This window comes from Sphaerodactylus townsendi, linkage group LG12, assembly GCF_021028975.2.
Source record: "Sphaerodactylus townsendi isolate TG3544 linkage group LG12, MPM_Stown_v2.3, whole genome shotgun sequence".
NCBI classification, from domain to species: Eukaryota; Metazoa; Chordata; class Lepidosauria; order Squamata; family Sphaerodactylidae; genus Sphaerodactylus; species Sphaerodactylus townsendi.
In genome coordinates this window covers 14,473,475-14,490,564 of record NC_059436.1, presented here as the reverse complement: position 1 = coordinate 14,490,564, position 17,090 = coordinate 14,473,475, and the positions used below count along the sequence as shown (strand labels likewise).

The following is a 17,090-nucleotide window of genomic DNA, read 5'->3' as shown; positions in this document are numbered from 1 at the left end:
AAATATGTTAGTTTGGTCAGTTGAGGTGCCGCAGTTGAGAAAATTGTATGCTTCTGCATTAGAAATTAGAAAATTGTATGCTTCTGCTTCTGAACGAATATGAGAATTATCATTCATTTTTATACACTGCCTTTTAGTCAGAGCCATTATTTTGTGCATTATTGAACACGGTACTTTGGTACAAGAGCATTTATGCCAAAGTGTATTTTTACTGTCAAATGGCTGGGGGGAGCAGGGCTAGGTAGGTACTAGGCCCCTGGGTTGCTGGAAAATGTGACCTCTGCTAAACCTCCCTCTCTTTGCCTATTTTAATACTCACAAGACTCCCCATCGTAACCAAGTTTAATTACTAACTTGCTCACAGCCTTGCCTTGCTCCTCTTATAAATCCTTCCCATCACCTTTCCTACTCTTGACTCAGATTATAAACTCATGGGGGAGGAGCAGAGATCCAACCGTGCTTTGTTTTGAACCTCCGCAAAAGAATCGCGCTCACAGACACTGTTATTTACGCAGAAATCTCTTACTCAAGGGTTTTATTTTTAGCTGCAGTGCTTACAGTCTGGGACGACATGCTGAACCTGGAGCCAAACCGTGATTTACCCACTAAAACAAGCATTGCTACACAAGATGGCAGGTGCAGGTTGGGCTCCAATGATGCGGAGGCTGAGGCTGCTGAGAAACTACTATCAAAATAATGCTTCGTGGCAACCTGTCTGCGTTTAAGCAGCTTTGTATCACTTGGGTCGCAGCAGGGTTGCCAACTCTAGGTTGGGAGCTTCCAGGAGATTTGGGGGGGACAGCCTGGGAAGGACAAGGTTTGGAGAGGGGAGGGGCCTCTGCAGTGGATAAACGCCATATAGTCCACCCTCCAAAGCAGCCATTTTGTCCAGGGGAACCGATCCCTGTCTGATGCTTGGTTGTAATTGTGTGCGAACGTCAGCTCTCACCTGGAGAATGGGCACCCTAAGCAGAGACCTGCACAGAGTTTTCAGTGTTTAAATTGTTTTACAGACCCAACAAGAAAGCTAGGCTAAGACACAAGCTAAAAGGTGGCTTATTTTTGATAGCACCAGCTGATATTCCTACTAGGGATCTTTCGTAGTGTGGTAACAAATAGTTCCTGATTACAGATTCGAAGGCCTCGTATCGATACAGAAGTAGAAGGAGCCAGAGTTGGACAGCACTGATGCCCGATGGCAAGATTGGGCCTCCATTGATATGAACATATAGTTTATGATGTTTTAAGACATTGTATTTAATCATACAAGTTATATTAGAGTAATTCACTGGGTACCAAGCACTTCAAAAACTTACTTTCGTTGGAAGAAATAAAACTCATAGAGCAGCCTGACACTGAGCTTTGATATGGGAAAACAGGGCCCTACCAAGGAGATAAGGAATTAGCAGAAGCTCACAAATACAGATTAAGGTAAAATAGAAACCAGTAGTTGTTATATAAAAAATACATAAGGTATTTTTGACTTAAGTTTCACCAAATATGGGAATGGGCAAGGTGTGGCAAAAGGTGGGATGAGATGACCAGGTCTGTACGTCTTCTTGACTCAAACCAATGGTCAGAAGACAAGGAGGGATGTTTGTAAGAGGGTATAAATTATGTTACACAAGCAACAGCCCCTTTGAACCTCCTCCCTGTTGCTGACAGAGGAGAGTTCCCTCTTCTGCGCAGAAGTGAAAACAATAAATTTCTGAACACTGAAGAAGCTTTTGGATGGTTATTTTTGTAACCGGTCAGAGCCTTTGCTCTGTGGACAGGGATTTGCCCTGTGCCTATCACCATCATCACAACAACTGAGAACTTCTAGAGGACTTGAGTATTTGGGGGACAGTGTGCCCCACTATTTGCACAAAGGCAGCTGCAGAACCTCCTTGCCACCAAATTCAAAAGACATTCTCATAAAGACCCCCACCCTACCAGTCCAGCCACACGTGCAATTAATATACGGTCAGCAGTGTGGTGTACTGGTTAGAGTGGTGTACTGGTTAGAGTGCTGGAGTAAGACGACATAGGTTCGCATTCTTTGCTGGGTGACCCTGGAGGCCAGACATTCTTTAGAAATAAAACTTTAATAAAGAATTGATGTTTAAACATGTAATGGTACTGATCTCACTACAGTAAATCTGTGTTAACAGAAGGGATTCCTCTCAGCAGAATGGAGTTTTCTTCTCGTCTGGCGTTGTAGCTCAAAATGATCACTGAAATGTTGCTCCTAGGAGAGGCCCCTTCCGCACATGCAAAATAATGCGTTTTCAAACCACTTTCACAACTGTTTGCAAGTGGATTTTGCCATTCCGCACAGCTTCAAAGAGCACTGAAAGCAGTTTGAAAGTGCATTATTCTGCATGTGCGGAATGAGCCAGAGAGACACATACTCCCAAGCAGAAAGAGGGAAGAGATGGCAAAGACCCTCTCCCTCTAACAGTGGCAATTTTCCATGCAATCCAACCTAATCAATTCCATAATAAATTCGATCTCTGTCAACAAGTTAGCTAGCTCTCCAAAATAACCCCGTGAAGTATTTCCTTTGTCTACACCACACCTTTCGCTCGAGTGCGGGCCCAAAGCGGCTTACAACATTCTTTTCCCCGCCACCTTATCTTCACAATAACCCTGTGAAGTAGACTTGTCTGAGAGTGTGTTAGTAAAAAAAGGAAAGGGGGAAAAAGCATATGGAAAGCTGGACCAATTGCATTCTTCAACCTTCTAAAGGAGCTCCCGAATGAGTAGGCAACTGACCAAAAACGCCCGGGAAGTTTTGTGGGGGCTTAAAGCCACAACTTCCCTCCTCCAAGCCCTCAGCCTCTGATCTTCCATCTCACTCCCTTCCACCTCCAGAACAGAGTGCCTCTGCGTGGTTGTGTAATCGGCAATCTGGTTTCATCTGACCTGCCTTACAACTGACTCTCCCTGTGGTGACTCACCGTGCAAGCGATGCACAGTGAAAATGAATGTCCAAGTTAAGGCATATGCGGATTTTTTGGTCAGTAAAAGCAACTCCTGCCAACCAAGGGCTTGAGCTAGAAGAGTCAGGCTGTCCTCTGGTTCCTCCGCACACTCCTGCCTGCCTCTGCCGAGACAACAAGCAAGGCTCAAGGCTATCTGGCACACGAGGCCTCCCACGAGGCTTAAAGTCAGGAGTCAAAAGGGGCTGCTTTTCTGTCCAGAATGAGCAATTAGTTCAAGCTTTTACATTTTATATAATATCTTAATTAATTTTCTCATGTATAATTGACAAACACAAAAAGAAATATAGAAAAGGAAAGAAAAAAGAAGAAAAATACAGCTACCCATAAACTGCACATGTATTGACTGTAATGCATTGGATCTCCAGGTTACAAAACTAATCTCATCCAGAGAGAACATTACAAAGTTTTAAATGTTGTTATCTAGTTCTATAACAGCAATAATAAGCAGTTTCTTGTATCTTAATCATTAACCAATTAGTATTCTTACTGTAATTATTCTTACATAATTGATTCAGCCTCAAATAAGAAATACAGGTCTCGTTTCTCACCAAACCCTTGTTTTGACAATCTGCTTACAAGGTTTGTTAGGCTGATTCCGCATGGGCCAAAAACAGTGGTGTGAAAACAGTATAAACCCTTTTACACCCTTTTAAACCCTTTAACGCCATTTTCACACCGTTTTCACACTGCTGTTTTTGGGCCCATGCGGAATCAGCCTTAGTTTAGCGGTTGTAACATTTTCACAAACTTTGTCTTCCCAGAGTTGTGTGTTAAGATCTCTTTCAGTGTTCCAGAGTATGTATATTTTGATGCTGAATTGCAGAATTTTAAACACCCATCATCATCCTCGTCTTTACTCAACTTTGTTTAAAACACTCTTCCATCTTTCCCCAGTGGTGAGGGTGGGGGATGAGGAGGGGCCTCACAAGTGGAATAATAGGGCCTCCATTCATCTAAATCCAGCAATGAGCTGGATGCTGCCAGCTTTACAAAATCAGAAACCCCTCCTATGCACGCATTTTCGTCCCTTGGCAATGCCATCAAGTGATGGCTGTATGTGTAAATGATACAAGTCATCAAGATAAGTGGAACCTTTGTTATTTATTGTTGTCAAGTCACACCTGACTTACGGTGACCCCCGGGGGGGGGGGGGCGGGTTTCAAGGCAAGAGGTGGTTTGCCATTCCCTCCCTCTGTGGGCCAGCCTAAGAAATTAAATCAGAATTTTGGGGGAGTTTTGCGGAAGCCGCAGACGACCCATGAAGGCCAGGAAATGACACAGAAAAAGTTTAGCAACTCAGAAATGCATACAACATATGTATAGTATTGTGTAATATCAACATATTTTACTTTTTAATACCATAAATATAGACAATAAATATACACAATTTTTTTTCGTCTTGGGTATGAAGGGAGGCCCCAAAAATTTTTTATGTGGATTCCCTGCAGTGATTCCAGATTCACTCTCATGGCATCTTGCTTTATAAGGACAGAAAAACAGCTTGGCAAACTCCAAAGAACAACTTACAACAGATCTTGGGCAACGTGATTATTGTATAGAGAGACCTACTATTTACACTATGCCCAATGGCTTAAAACAGAAACATTTCCACAGAGAAGAAAGGTTCAAGTGCTCTATTAATGTGCAATAAAGTGTCTAAAACATACGAACATTTACATGTATACTAATTCCTATATTGTATTACTTTTTTCCTAATACAGGTACAAATTTCACTTCCAAAAAAACCTTTTTTAAGAACATTTAAATTCTTTTAAATCAGCAAAGACCATAAAAAGAATGTGGATTTTCCATATGCGTTATTCTGCATGTGCGGAATGAGCCTAAATCATAGACGTATGATTTCTCATAATACTTGCTCATTTATAGAATATCATATCATTCAAATCAATTTTATGTTTACTTACATTTATCTTGGTATTATGCCCGCTGTATCCCTTTACTGACAGTATTAACTGGTCATAGTGCAAATAGTAGGTCTCTCTATACAAACTCCGAAGAACCGCCAGAGATTTAGGAGATCCCAAGAAAGGGTGAAAAGGAGGTCAGGAGAATTGCTCTGCCTCAAGCAGCAAGCTTTGAATTGCAAAGACACTCTCATGAGAGCAGAGGAGAAGGCTGAGGGGAAGTGTCTGATGCAGGAGGGGGAAAAACCTACACTGTAGGAGGGGAAACCAGCCCAAGTCTGACAGGCACTTCCGGTACCTCACAAACCTGGTGAACCTTTGAGAAATCATTGATGAGAAATGCCCAATCAGGGTGTCAAGCTGTCAACCCATTTCACTGAAGCAGAAAGCAAAGAATGTGGAAAGCAGACCAGAAAAAAGAGCATTGCTTGAGGAATATGGAATGTGTGTAGAGGGTGGAAGTTCAATTCTTACTTTGGAAGTGAACTTCTTTGACAGACCCAGCTCAGAGATACTGCAGTGTGGTGTTGGAATAAGATCTCTGCCATGAAACTTGCTGGGAGACCCTGAGCCACTCTTGCTCCGTCTAACCCCTCGTGAAGAGAAAGTAGGGAAAGGAGAAAAATCATGTGCGCATTCCTTAGATACTTGGAAGGGAAGATGTGTTATGTATGCAAAACCAGTGATGTAGGGTGGAAATTTCTCCACAAAAGAAGTCTTCCTTGGAAAACTTGCTGCCCCATATATGAAAACACAGTTTGTATATTTAAAATTGTCATAGCTGTATGATAGAGGAGCTGAATGTGGTATATGAAGCACAGGCAGACCCCAGCACTTATATGCGTGTTTGTTTGTTTGTTGCTAACATCACATATTTAAATTATTAATTTAAATTTGAATCAGAATATTTTCCTCTTCAGAAAACCACCCGTGATGCCTAAAATGTAAATTGGCATTCTGAGTTTCTTAAAAACATACATAATTGTGTGGGGTGTTGATTCGGATTAGGGAAACATAAGGGCAAGGGGGTCAATCTTCCATCTAATTCTGTCCATCTTGTTTACTTCTAAGACTACTATCAGCAGGCGGGGGGGGGGGAGGTTCTACATGTAAGTGAATGAACACTAGATGGATTGATTTTATAAAGGAATTCACAGTCCTCAGTTTGCAAGACCTGAGCAAGGGCGTAGATGCATAGGGTTGCCAGGAGTCAGAAACGACTTGATGACTCTTAACACACAAACAAATGGGTGAAGCAATTAAATTTGCTTCCTACACTTTCCATGCTGTTATCTGAACCACAGATCATTTGAAAAACAATGGCCTGATTCAAAGATGGAGCTAACCAGCAACCTATCTAGTTAAATCCTCAGACCCGACCCACATTCTAACCTGCCACAAGGCAGATCAATATCATTCATTTCAACCTCTTAACAGAGTTGCTTTGAGAATTAGAGAGAGAGAACACTTTGAGTGATGAAGAGATGCACCAAGCCCCGAATCCAAATGTTACATCCGCTAAAGCCATGCATTATAAAGAAAGTTTGCAATTGGCATGGGGGATAGTCTACATAATACATTTGTTTTAACTGATGGAAAGATCATGTACATGAAAAAACAGTTAGCAAAGTTCTGTACTGTTGCTATTCAAAGGATGCTGCTACACTTGGTCTCAGATAAAGATTTTAGTACAGTCAGTTGAGCTGCAGCAGTGGAGAAAATCATATACTACTGCATTAGAATATAGCCCCAAGCAAATATGAGAATTGTCATTCATTTTCACGTGTTGCCTTTGTCAAAACCATTCTTTTGTGCATTATTGAACATGGTACAAGATGCAAGAGAATGTATAGTTCATTGACTATCATCAAGTTTTCAAACAGATGGGGGGAGAAGGGCTAGGTGGGCTCTAGGACTCAGGTGGAGCATTCTACAACAAAAAAGGTCCAGACCGTTGAGTTATGTAGCGGAGAAATATACAATCTTACTATCACCTTTTAATGAAACAGACTACAGTGCCTAGTAACTGGAACCATTTCTCCCCAGTACTTTGCTCTATGTGGCCAATTGCCCATGCTGGCAGGGGCTGATGGGAATTGTAGTCCATAACATCTGGAGTGCCAAAGGTTCGCCACCACGGGATAGGCCCCCGCCCCAAGTTCTTTCTGCAGGAGTAACTCCCAAGTCAGGATGTGAAACTTACAAGCCGCCCCCAAACAAGAATTCCATTTGCAGGATCCTGAGCTGCTTGGAAACACCCAACCAAACCACAATAAGACTTGCTTCTTAATAATAAATATTCCTGCAGTGTATATTGTTATTAGGCATTGTGGTATTATTGTTGTAATTTTTGTATAGCTCTATTTTAAATGTTTTTTATGGATTGTATTTATTTATTGTTGTGACCTTCCCTGACCCTGCCGGGATAGGGCAGGATATAAATTTGAAATAAATAAAAATTAAATAAATAAAATAAGATTCAAGAATCCTTTTTTCTTCACCAAGACTCACACTACCACATGCAACCAAGTTCAAGTAACAAGAAAGGAGGCAATCACGGAGAACCCTCCTCCCACACCACTGCATGATTCAGACCAGCACAGTTTCTGTATTATCTCATGTCTCTACTATTCTGAGTCATCTTAATTTCAAAGGGTTTCTATCTCAAGCACCTAGAATACCAACAGCACAAATCCTGTGTTACAGAGACTGGGACTTCCCCAGCTCTGTGAATTCTGATTGCACTCATAACCTAGTTCTCTTTCTTTATGTAACTTAAGAAGGCATATATGAGGTTCCTTGGAAGTTTCCCATCTTGGCACTGAGCACTGAGATTCTGCAGTATCGATGGCCAGCAAGCATGCCTCTCAATCACCCCCAGGCACCACTGAAGAAGAAGAAGAGATGGGGTTTAGGATGTGGTGGGTTTAGCTGGAAAAAAGATTCCATCTAAACATTAGGAGGAACTTTCTGACTGTCAGGGCTGTTCAGCAGTGGAATGAACTACCTCGTAGAGTGGTGGCGTCTCCTTCTTTGGAAGAGAGACTTCTTTTAAAGAGAGCCTTGACGACCATCTGTCAGAAGTGCTTTGATTGTGTGGTCCTGCATGGCAGGGGGTTGGATTTGATGGCCCTTGTGGTCTCTTCCAACTCTATGGCCCCTTCCACACACGCAAAATAATGCATTTTCAAACCACTTTCACAACTGTTTGCAAGTGGATTTTGCTATTCCGCACAGCTTCAAAGAGCACTGAAAGCAGTTTGAAAGTGCATTATTCTGCATGTGCGGAATGAGCCTATGATTCTAAGACCATACCTTCGAACCATTAAAAAAGAGCATGCCTTCAAGTTGCAACTGACTCTTGGTGACCCCATCCGTGAGATGTTCTGAACAAGAAACAAGCAGAGGTGATTTTGCCACTGCCCTCCTCTGCACAGCAACCCTTTGTCTTCCTTGATGGCATCCTATCCAAGTTCCAACTGTGGATGACCCTACTTGGCATCCAAGTTCTGAAGAGTTCAGGCTAAGCTGGGCTACCTGCACCTCCACATGCAGAGCAGAAGTTGAGTCTGGAGCCGTCATGCTCTTCAAAACCAGATTTCCCAAAAAGCATCATCCATCCCTACTATGTAGAAGAACTCTGCACCCAAGGCTATTGGTGACAAATCCAGCCTCCTCAGGGTTAATCCCTGGACACTTCCCTCCAGTTGCCAACCTACAGAGGACCTACAGAGGTGAAAGGCTGCAGCAGATGGGACTTCAGGACTTGATGGTAAACCATCTGGAGAGAAGCAGGTACTTCTCAAAGCATCTCTTGAATGGATCAGCAGCCTCCCTAAATGTTCTTGGTATCACAGAGTTGATGGAAAGGTTACTGAGAATAGGATGTAATGGGTTTTCCAGGATGCATGGCCGTGTTCAAGTAGTATTTTCTCCTGACGTTTCATCTGCATCTGTGCCCACTACATCCTAGTGATTCCTGCCACGAAAGCTTTTGACATTACTGAGAATATCCAGCTTTTCTTAGAGAAAGATGATACTGAAGCCAAAATGAGTAAAACAGCAAAAATGAATTTATATGAAAACCAGGTAGACATCTATCTCAACGAAGAAGGGTTTCAAATCCTCACTTTTCTTTGCGCTTAATGAGGGCTCGTAAAACAAACCCTATATTTGCACAATGGGTGTGCATGCTATGAGGAGGTGCTAAACACAGGCTGGACTCATTTCATGGGGGGTGGGGTGTAAGAGAAGGCCAGAACTGCAATAAGGTTCGTACTGTATCCATTATCTACATAGGAGCTTAGCATACAAAAATCAGACTCAGTTATCCTTTCCACATTACAGGGGTTATGGGCACAGAACCCCCGATCCTGTGATCTAGAAATCCACATAAAAATGTTTGGCCCTCCCTTTTTACCAGAAAAGAAGTCTAATTTTGGGTCTAAAAGTGTTGCATAAGACTTTATATGTTATCACATTGTGATGTTCACAGATGTATGTAAGCCTATTTAGGGCCTTTTATTATGATATATTTGATTTTAATTTGAATGAACACATTTGAATTTTTGCTACATAGCAGTTTCTATTATAAAAGGCCCAATTTGAGGTTAAGTTTTTGATCCTTTTTCTGCTGCCAGCAAAATAATGTTCAAATGGTTTTGTGTTAAAAAAGGAGCTTTGATAAGAAATTCTGCACACGAGTAGAAGTTTTAGAATATTTAGAACATGTATGTCTTTAACAATAAAGAGGTGAAAGCCCTTTCTGGCACCGGAAGAACTGCCTCTCATTTACTCTGCAACTCAGATCAAAAGAGAGAGACCTTTGTGGTGCGCTTTTAAGAATGTGGCAGGTGTAATCCCAGAGGTTTTAATTTAAAATTAAACTTTTAAAAACACATTTGTTTTGATTAAAGCAAACCTACACTCTACCCCATAATGATAAAGCTGTCTGTGACCTCACCCACAGAGTGGCAAACACCCAGCTTCTGACCATGGACTTATGTTTACCCGCTCAACTGGAAAGTCTACTTCCCAGGAACGAGGAGGCCCTTGAAGTTAACAAGAGGAAGGCAGGTTAACCCTTACACACACACAACAAAAAGCACACTGCAGGAGGAACAATTCCCATCCAGAAGATTAGCTTTGAATCTCAAGGAACTGCAGTTTCAGGCACCATAAAAAGGGATTGAGCCCAAAGGTCAGCGGGTTGTTAAAAACACACACACACACACACTACAAAAACCAACACCATTCTCAGAGGCTGAAAAGTATCAATAGCTGTTGAAGATGTACTTCAAAAACCAGCAGCAGCTGCCACTAAATCTGTTTGCAATTAGGGGCACCCAGCTTATTTGTCACAGATGCCAGGCCGTGCACCCCCAGAACTGTTTGCACCCCCCAAACCACTTCCTGTGTTGCACAAAATGCTGGGCAGCAGAGCACGATCTAGAGGTGAAACCAGAGATCCCTTCACAATGAGATTTTTCCTTAAATAGCAGGCCAGGCAAGCTTGCTTGATAGATTCGTTTTGCTACTGTATCCCACAGCTACAAAAAGCCAGGTTGCCTGAAGACGCTGCACCTTCCCCTGCTTCCGGGAGAAGATGCACAGGTTCAGACTTTGGCGAGCCTCAGGGAAAGGATTCTAAAGTGGAAAGGCAGCCGCTGGCCACAGGCTCTCTAAAGCCACTATTGACATGATGGGGCTCGGGTGGGGTTATTGAGGCTAGCTTCCCATGGATGGAGTAGCTGAGCATTAGTGATCCTCTTTATGGCACACCTGGGAGCTTTAGGTCATTATGGATCAACACAACCTCGGATAATCTTGCATGGGTTATCACAGAACTCCTAGAATGTGCTGGCAGTTACAAGGTATTGTTGCCAACTCCAGTGGGCAAATTTGGGGGTGAAGCCTTGGGAATGAGTAGTTAGGGGTGAAGAGGAATCTCAGTTAGGTGTTCCTCCATATTTTCTACAGTTTCCACCCTCAAAGAACAGCCATTTTCTGCAGGGTGCCACACCTGTATGTTCTGAGATCAACTGGATTTCTGAGACAATTTCTGGCTCCACCTCCAGGATCGGAAACCTAACACAGGGGGGCATCACATGTTCTTATGTTGCACCCCAGTTTCCTACAAAGCATACAGGGATCCCTGAGACACTTGGTACATTCATGCCTCTAAAAAATACCTCCACCTGGCCTATTTTTACACTCAAGACAACAAAGCTGGACAGCCTAACTCTCTCCTCTCAACACTCCCACCAACACAGAGAGCCACAATCCAAGCATGCTTACTTGGGAGTAAAAGCCACAACATTTTATGTGCCTCCTTTCTGAGCCGACCCCATATAGGACAGGGCAGCGGAAAGGCAGCCGAAGAGTCCAGAACTCTTACCAGATGCGCGTATTAGGCTGAAAAGTTTTTAGTAAACTCTTATATTCCTGGCTAAACTTTGGCTAAAGTTCGCTTCTGTGCGCACAGCCCTTTCCAGCTGAATTTCCTCCCTGCATCAATATTTTCCTGCCTTCGCAGTTGTGGAACCCGCAAGCACAGAGAGGAAGGAAGGAAAGGAGATCTGGGACGACGGCGCTTTGCAATCTCCTCGCTGGGAACAAAGTTGGGTTCCTTTGGAAAGGACTACTCGGGTGATAAAAAAAAGTTCAGCCCTACAACCCAATCGAGTGGGCAGAAGCGCTTACCTCTTTGTTGCTGCTATATTTCAGGCCCGACGCCATCGCCATCGCCTGCGCCCCCGCGGGGGGCTTGTAGTAGCTCATGTTCCCGTAGTGAGGAAGTTGGTAATCCTTCATCTCTGCGTCTGCCTCCCCTTTGGGGAGGGGGTGGAAAGAGAGAGGGGAAAAGTTCTGGAGGATTTATTTTCCCCCCCGCGGCTACTGCTACAAAAGCCGCTTCCTGGTTTCTGGAGGGCCCAGCGAATCCTTTAGCCCCGCATGGCCGGCGCGGCCCCTCCCGGCACGAGAGATCCCCCGAGCAGTTTGGGCAGCAACAGAAATGGAGCCGGGATCCTTGGCGGCTCTCCCCCCTCCGCAGCCGGTCCCTGAACGCGGCTCCTCCAAGTTCCGTTTGGCTCTTTCTCCTTCTCCTCGCTTCCCTTTTTGAGCCTCTTTTCACGCAGGGAGCGAGTTTCAAGGTGGGGCGGCCGCGGCAAGTCTCGGTGCGCTCAGACGAGCTCACCTGGGCCCCGCCCTCCAGGTGCCCTTCCCCCAAGCAGGTGGAAGGAGCAGGAAACGGCTGCCAAGGAAAGGAGCCCTGGCCGGCACAGCTGACTTTCACGCGCGTAAAAAGGAAATTGGGTGGCCCCGCGTAACAGACACTTCCCCCAGAAGACACACACACACACACACACACAGAGAGAGACCCACGCATAGATGGTAGATAGATGTCTGTCTGTCGGCCAAGTCACAGATGACTCATAGCAACCCCCAAGAGTTTTCTAGGCACTGAGATGTTGGGAAGTTGTTTGCTATTACCTGGCATTCCTTGGAGGTCTAGGAACCATGAAAGGTTGAGAAGTCTGTTAACTATTAATATATATTAAATATAGATTTTTTTTCCCATTGAGCTATAGTCTTAACAATCAAACACCATGCATGAAAATCTCGATAGAAAATATGTATCCGAATCTAAAAACAGGTAAAATGTCACAATATCACTAAATGTATCGCAAAGCCTGATTTGTAAAGATCAAATACACAACATCTCAGAAGGTAACACAAAAAAGGCCTGGCACGCTACGATCCTACCAGACCTCCTTCAGAGGCCAATAAATAATCCACGCATACATAGAACTACTATCAATCCATGCAGTCTTATTTACAGCCCAGTCTGTTTTTTATAGGTCAAAAAACAACAAATGGTTTCCCCATAGGTATCTATGGTTTATATTGTGAATCTTATAGGTTTCTATTCACCAGATAATTTTTCCACAGAACAGCACTTGGCTGACCTGGCCTGGCCTGTAATGAAATCAACTGTGTGTGGTCAAAAATATATCAAAGAGGCAACATTCTACCTCTTTGTATACTGAAGTATAAAACTCAGTATATAAAGGTATACTAGTATCATACTGAGGTATTATACAGAGATATAATAGACTTTTCAACCTTTTTTGTTCCTGGTTTGTTTTTCAGACTGGGTTTGGGTTTTTTCCCTTTCTTTGGCTGCTTATATTCCTTGGAGGTCTCTCATCCAAATACTAGCCAAAGTCCAGGCTAAGTGTGTGTGTTTGGCCCAAAATCACCTAGTGTGGAGATTCAAACCTGGGTTTCCCAGATCCCACTCCAGTACCTTAACCAGTACACTACACTGACTCTCCCAGGGTTGATTGAGTGTGTGTGCTGTCATGTTACCTTACAATTGCCTCCTGTGGAAAATAGGACTGAAGGAGTATGTCTGGCCCGAGCCTTCGTATGTACCTTACGACCCTGAGTCTTCGCATAGGAATCCTGGAGCACAGCAAGAGTCCACCTCATCCATCCCATGCTGTGCTTCTTGTTCCCAGAAATGTGGCATGAACGAAGCCAACAGTTATGTTGCTTGGTTCAAGATACGTCATCTCCAAACATGGAGGTTCTATTCAGCTATCATGGCTAGTGGCCATTGAGAGATCTGTCCTGCATGAATTTACACAATTAAAGTCATCTACGGCAGGAGAAATCGGTACATCTCGTGTACATGACTAATGGGGCCAGAAGTTTCACTGAACATCATCATTTTTATGTGGTGAAACATTTTGAGGAAGGGCTTGAAAGGAGGGTGGGGGGAGAACCTACAAAACATTTTTACCCTGTTTTTCTTTTTGTCTAATAGAGCCACAAACACAACTTATTATTGCTAATAGTGAGAATGATAACAATGTTTATACCCTGCCCTTCCCCAGTGATAGCAGGGCTCAGGGCAGTTTACATCATGAGATTAAAAACATCAATCCATTGACACACACAGAACAGTAGTAAATCCAGTCAGTAAATGACAAATTTAAAACATTGTTTTCCTCGCCTGTATTTTAACCTCACAACAACCCTGTGCTGTGGGTTAGGCTAAGAGGGGCAGGCCTAAGTTCACAGAGATTCCACGGTGGAGAGGAAATTTGACCCTGGGCCTCTGAGATCTTAGTCTGACACTAACTACACCGCACTGAGTGGAAACTCTCATTCTTTGAAACTGCACATTAGATCATTGCGCTAATATAATTGTGCACTGATTTTGCATTACAAACTGATTCTTCAGGTCGGGGGGCTAATTCTCTCTCCCCTTCATGGGAAAGTGTTTATAAGCAAAACACTTAGCAGGTGAATGTGAAAAGGGCCTGGCTGGATCAGACCAAATAATTCATTTAATCCATTAAACCCATTGAAGCCTTTTTCTGCTGATGTGCCCCCATTATTGGCATTCAGAGGTATACTGCCCCTGCAAATGGAGGTTCTGTGTAGTCACCATTGGTGAATAGTTGTTCATAACCATATCCTCCATGCATTTGTCTATTCTCTTTTTACGACTATCCAAGCTGGCAGGAAGGGCTGTGGCTCACAGGAAAAGCATTTGTTTTGCATGGAGACCGTCTCAGGTTTAATCCTTGGCAACTCCAGATGAAGCAATAGATGACAGGAAAATCTCCCTGGAACACAATGGGAAGATGAGAGGAATGTAGACAAGGATTGTGCTTGGCCAGGCATACTGGGGGCACCTGAGCTTGGGCCTTGGGGGCTCACCTTAGTCCTTGGTATGGGGAATGGGCCCTACATGAGCCAACATGGCACTGTGGTTAAGAGCGGTGGATTCTAATCTGGAGAACCAAGTTTGATTCGCCACTCCTCCATATGGGCAGCAGACTCTTATCTGGTGAACTGGATTTGTTTCCCCTTCTCCTACACATGAAGCCTGCTAGGTGACCTTGGAGCAGTCACAGTTCTCTCAGACCTCTCTCAGCCCCACCTACCTCACAAAATATCTGTTGTTGGGAGAGGAAGGGAAGGAGCTTATCAGCTGTTTAGAGACTCTTTATGGTTGAGAAAAGTGAGATGTAAATCCCAACTCCTCTTCTTCTACAGGGCAAATGAAATGGTCTGTCAGCACCTGTAACACTTGTAGAGTTAGCCTTGCGATGTTTATATTAAAACAGAATCTGGAGAGAGAGTCAACACTGCTAGGCAGCTACGCTAGCTTCTGGTTCAAAGAGCAAACAAGGGAATGATTCACTGGGAGGGGCTGCACAAGAAACTGTCACCAAGATGAAAATACGCAGCAAAGAAGTATGTTTTGTAATGAGAGCATAGTCAAAAGCCAGTATTAGCAGAGCACAGTTGGTCATCTGGGAGAGGCGAATGCTATTGCAAAAGATAGATGTTACCTTAACTGGACCCAGATAGGAGGAAATGAGTATGTTATAAGGTCTCCAGCCAGGAAAAACAGGGGATTTTTTTGGCCCATCCAAGTGGAGCTTTTATTCCTGGACATTATTCCTGGCAGAAAAAGTGACGAGGCCAACCAATTCAAACTACGTGAAATATTTATTTACTAGCACTCAGATACACTGTAGGTGGGCCAAAATTACCTCTAACCAACCCCTTCTTCCCCCACTTTTAGGCAACATGAATAAACTCAGAAGGACGCTGGCAAAGATGCCCATTCTATCCTGCTTCAGCCCCAACCTGAGCCTAAGCCAGCCTCTGTGACATCTAGTCAGATAATGCCGAGACATTTATTCGTATTTGATCTAAAGGTACAAAATGCAGTTAAAGCCACCTTTTCGCTTGTGGCCCTATTGCCATTCCAAACTGCACAGCGTCATGTAGCGATCAAAGGTAGCTGCCTTAACCTGCTTGTGTTGTAATCTTGCTCCAACCCTGCAGATATAATGTGGTCGATAACGTGCGCGGATGACCGACCTGTGGTTTTAAGCAAACAGAATAAAGCTAACGGTGCAGCACAGGGAAGTTGTGAGATAATGTAAAACCCATGCACAAGATAAATTAATAAAACACATGCACAAGATAAATAAATGAGATAACTTCAAACATGCTTGATAAACTGCAACCACAGCACCGCAGAGCATTTTATAAACAGACATTAAAAGGAAGCTGGACAATTCTTAGTTCCAAGAAGAGTCACTGTTGTCTTCTTTCTCATTCAGCCTTGCAAGGAGAATTCTGGCCTGCAGTACAGGATTATGTTAAGGAATGCCGAGATACTACAAAGGGCTTTGAACACCTGAAATAGGCAAGAATCTGCCCTTGCTTGTTGAACACCATGAGGGAGAAGCCGTGGCATCTTAAAGGAAGATGTAAGCAAAATGAAACTCCAAAAATAGTTCTCTCAAATCCAGAATCACAGCAAAGATGTAGGAACCACGAAAACCTACAGAAAACAGTGATTTTTTCCCCCCAGCCCACACATTTGTTACTAATTGGATGCAATGTGGTTTGATGACATTGCATTTCTCAGCCAGTGGAATCTTTCAAAACAACAAAAAAAATTTCTGTTTCAAGTTCCACTTTTTCAGAGGCTAGATTGCCCTCCACGAGAAACAAGGCTTGCTGGATTGCACCTTTGGAAAGCCCTGCTCTGATGTCAGTTTGCCAAACGCTCCTTTTAATGGAGACAGATCATTATAGCTAGCCATGTTAGTCTGTCAGTAGCGGCAGAAAAGAAGAGCTAGCTGTATCTTAAGAAGAACCGTGGTGTGACTCACGAAAGTTCATACCCAGAGATGCAAGCGAAACGTTTGAGGCACTGCTTAATGTTGCTTTCTTGACTGGCTCTAGTGATTTTTGGTAACGCAAGCTGAGAATCTACATGCATTCAGCGAACAGATGACTTAAATCAGGGATTCTTAAAGTGGGTAGTACTGCCCCCGCCCCCCCCCCCCGGGACAGTGGATACCTCAAGGGGAATGGTGAGGAATTTGGGGGTAGTAGGGGTTGGTACAGGAATTCCTGGACAAGCTGGCAACAGGTATTGTCCTTCCATCCTAGTGACTGAGTTTTAAAGGAAAAGCAGCAGCACTCTCCTCACTGTGTAGCCCGGCTGGGTGGAATCCAAGGCAAAGAGGCCTGTTGCTGCTGCTTTGAAAAGCAAGATTTTTTTTTAAGGAAAAGTAGCAGCACTCTCTTTGCTGTGGGGTGGGGTAGGGGGCAAGGCTAAGAGGCAGCAAAG

The 17,090-nt window shown here is 43.7% G+C and overlaps 1 protein-coding gene across 1 annotated transcript in view; it reads right to left on the bottom strand.

Moving 5' to 3' along the window:
- Positions 1–12,200, bottom strand: part of ST14 (ST14 transmembrane serine protease matriptase) — a 39,646-nt gene extending 27,446 nt beyond the window's left edge. Inside the window, exon 1 of the mRNA XM_048513347.1 lies at positions 11,615–12,200. Within this exon, the coding sequence (XP_048369304.1) occupies positions 11,615–11,725 (111 nt within the window). The 5' untranslated portion in view covers positions 11,726–12,200. The remainder of the gene's footprint in view (positions 1–11,614) is intronic.
- Positions 12,201–17,090: the final 4,890 nt, after the last annotated feature.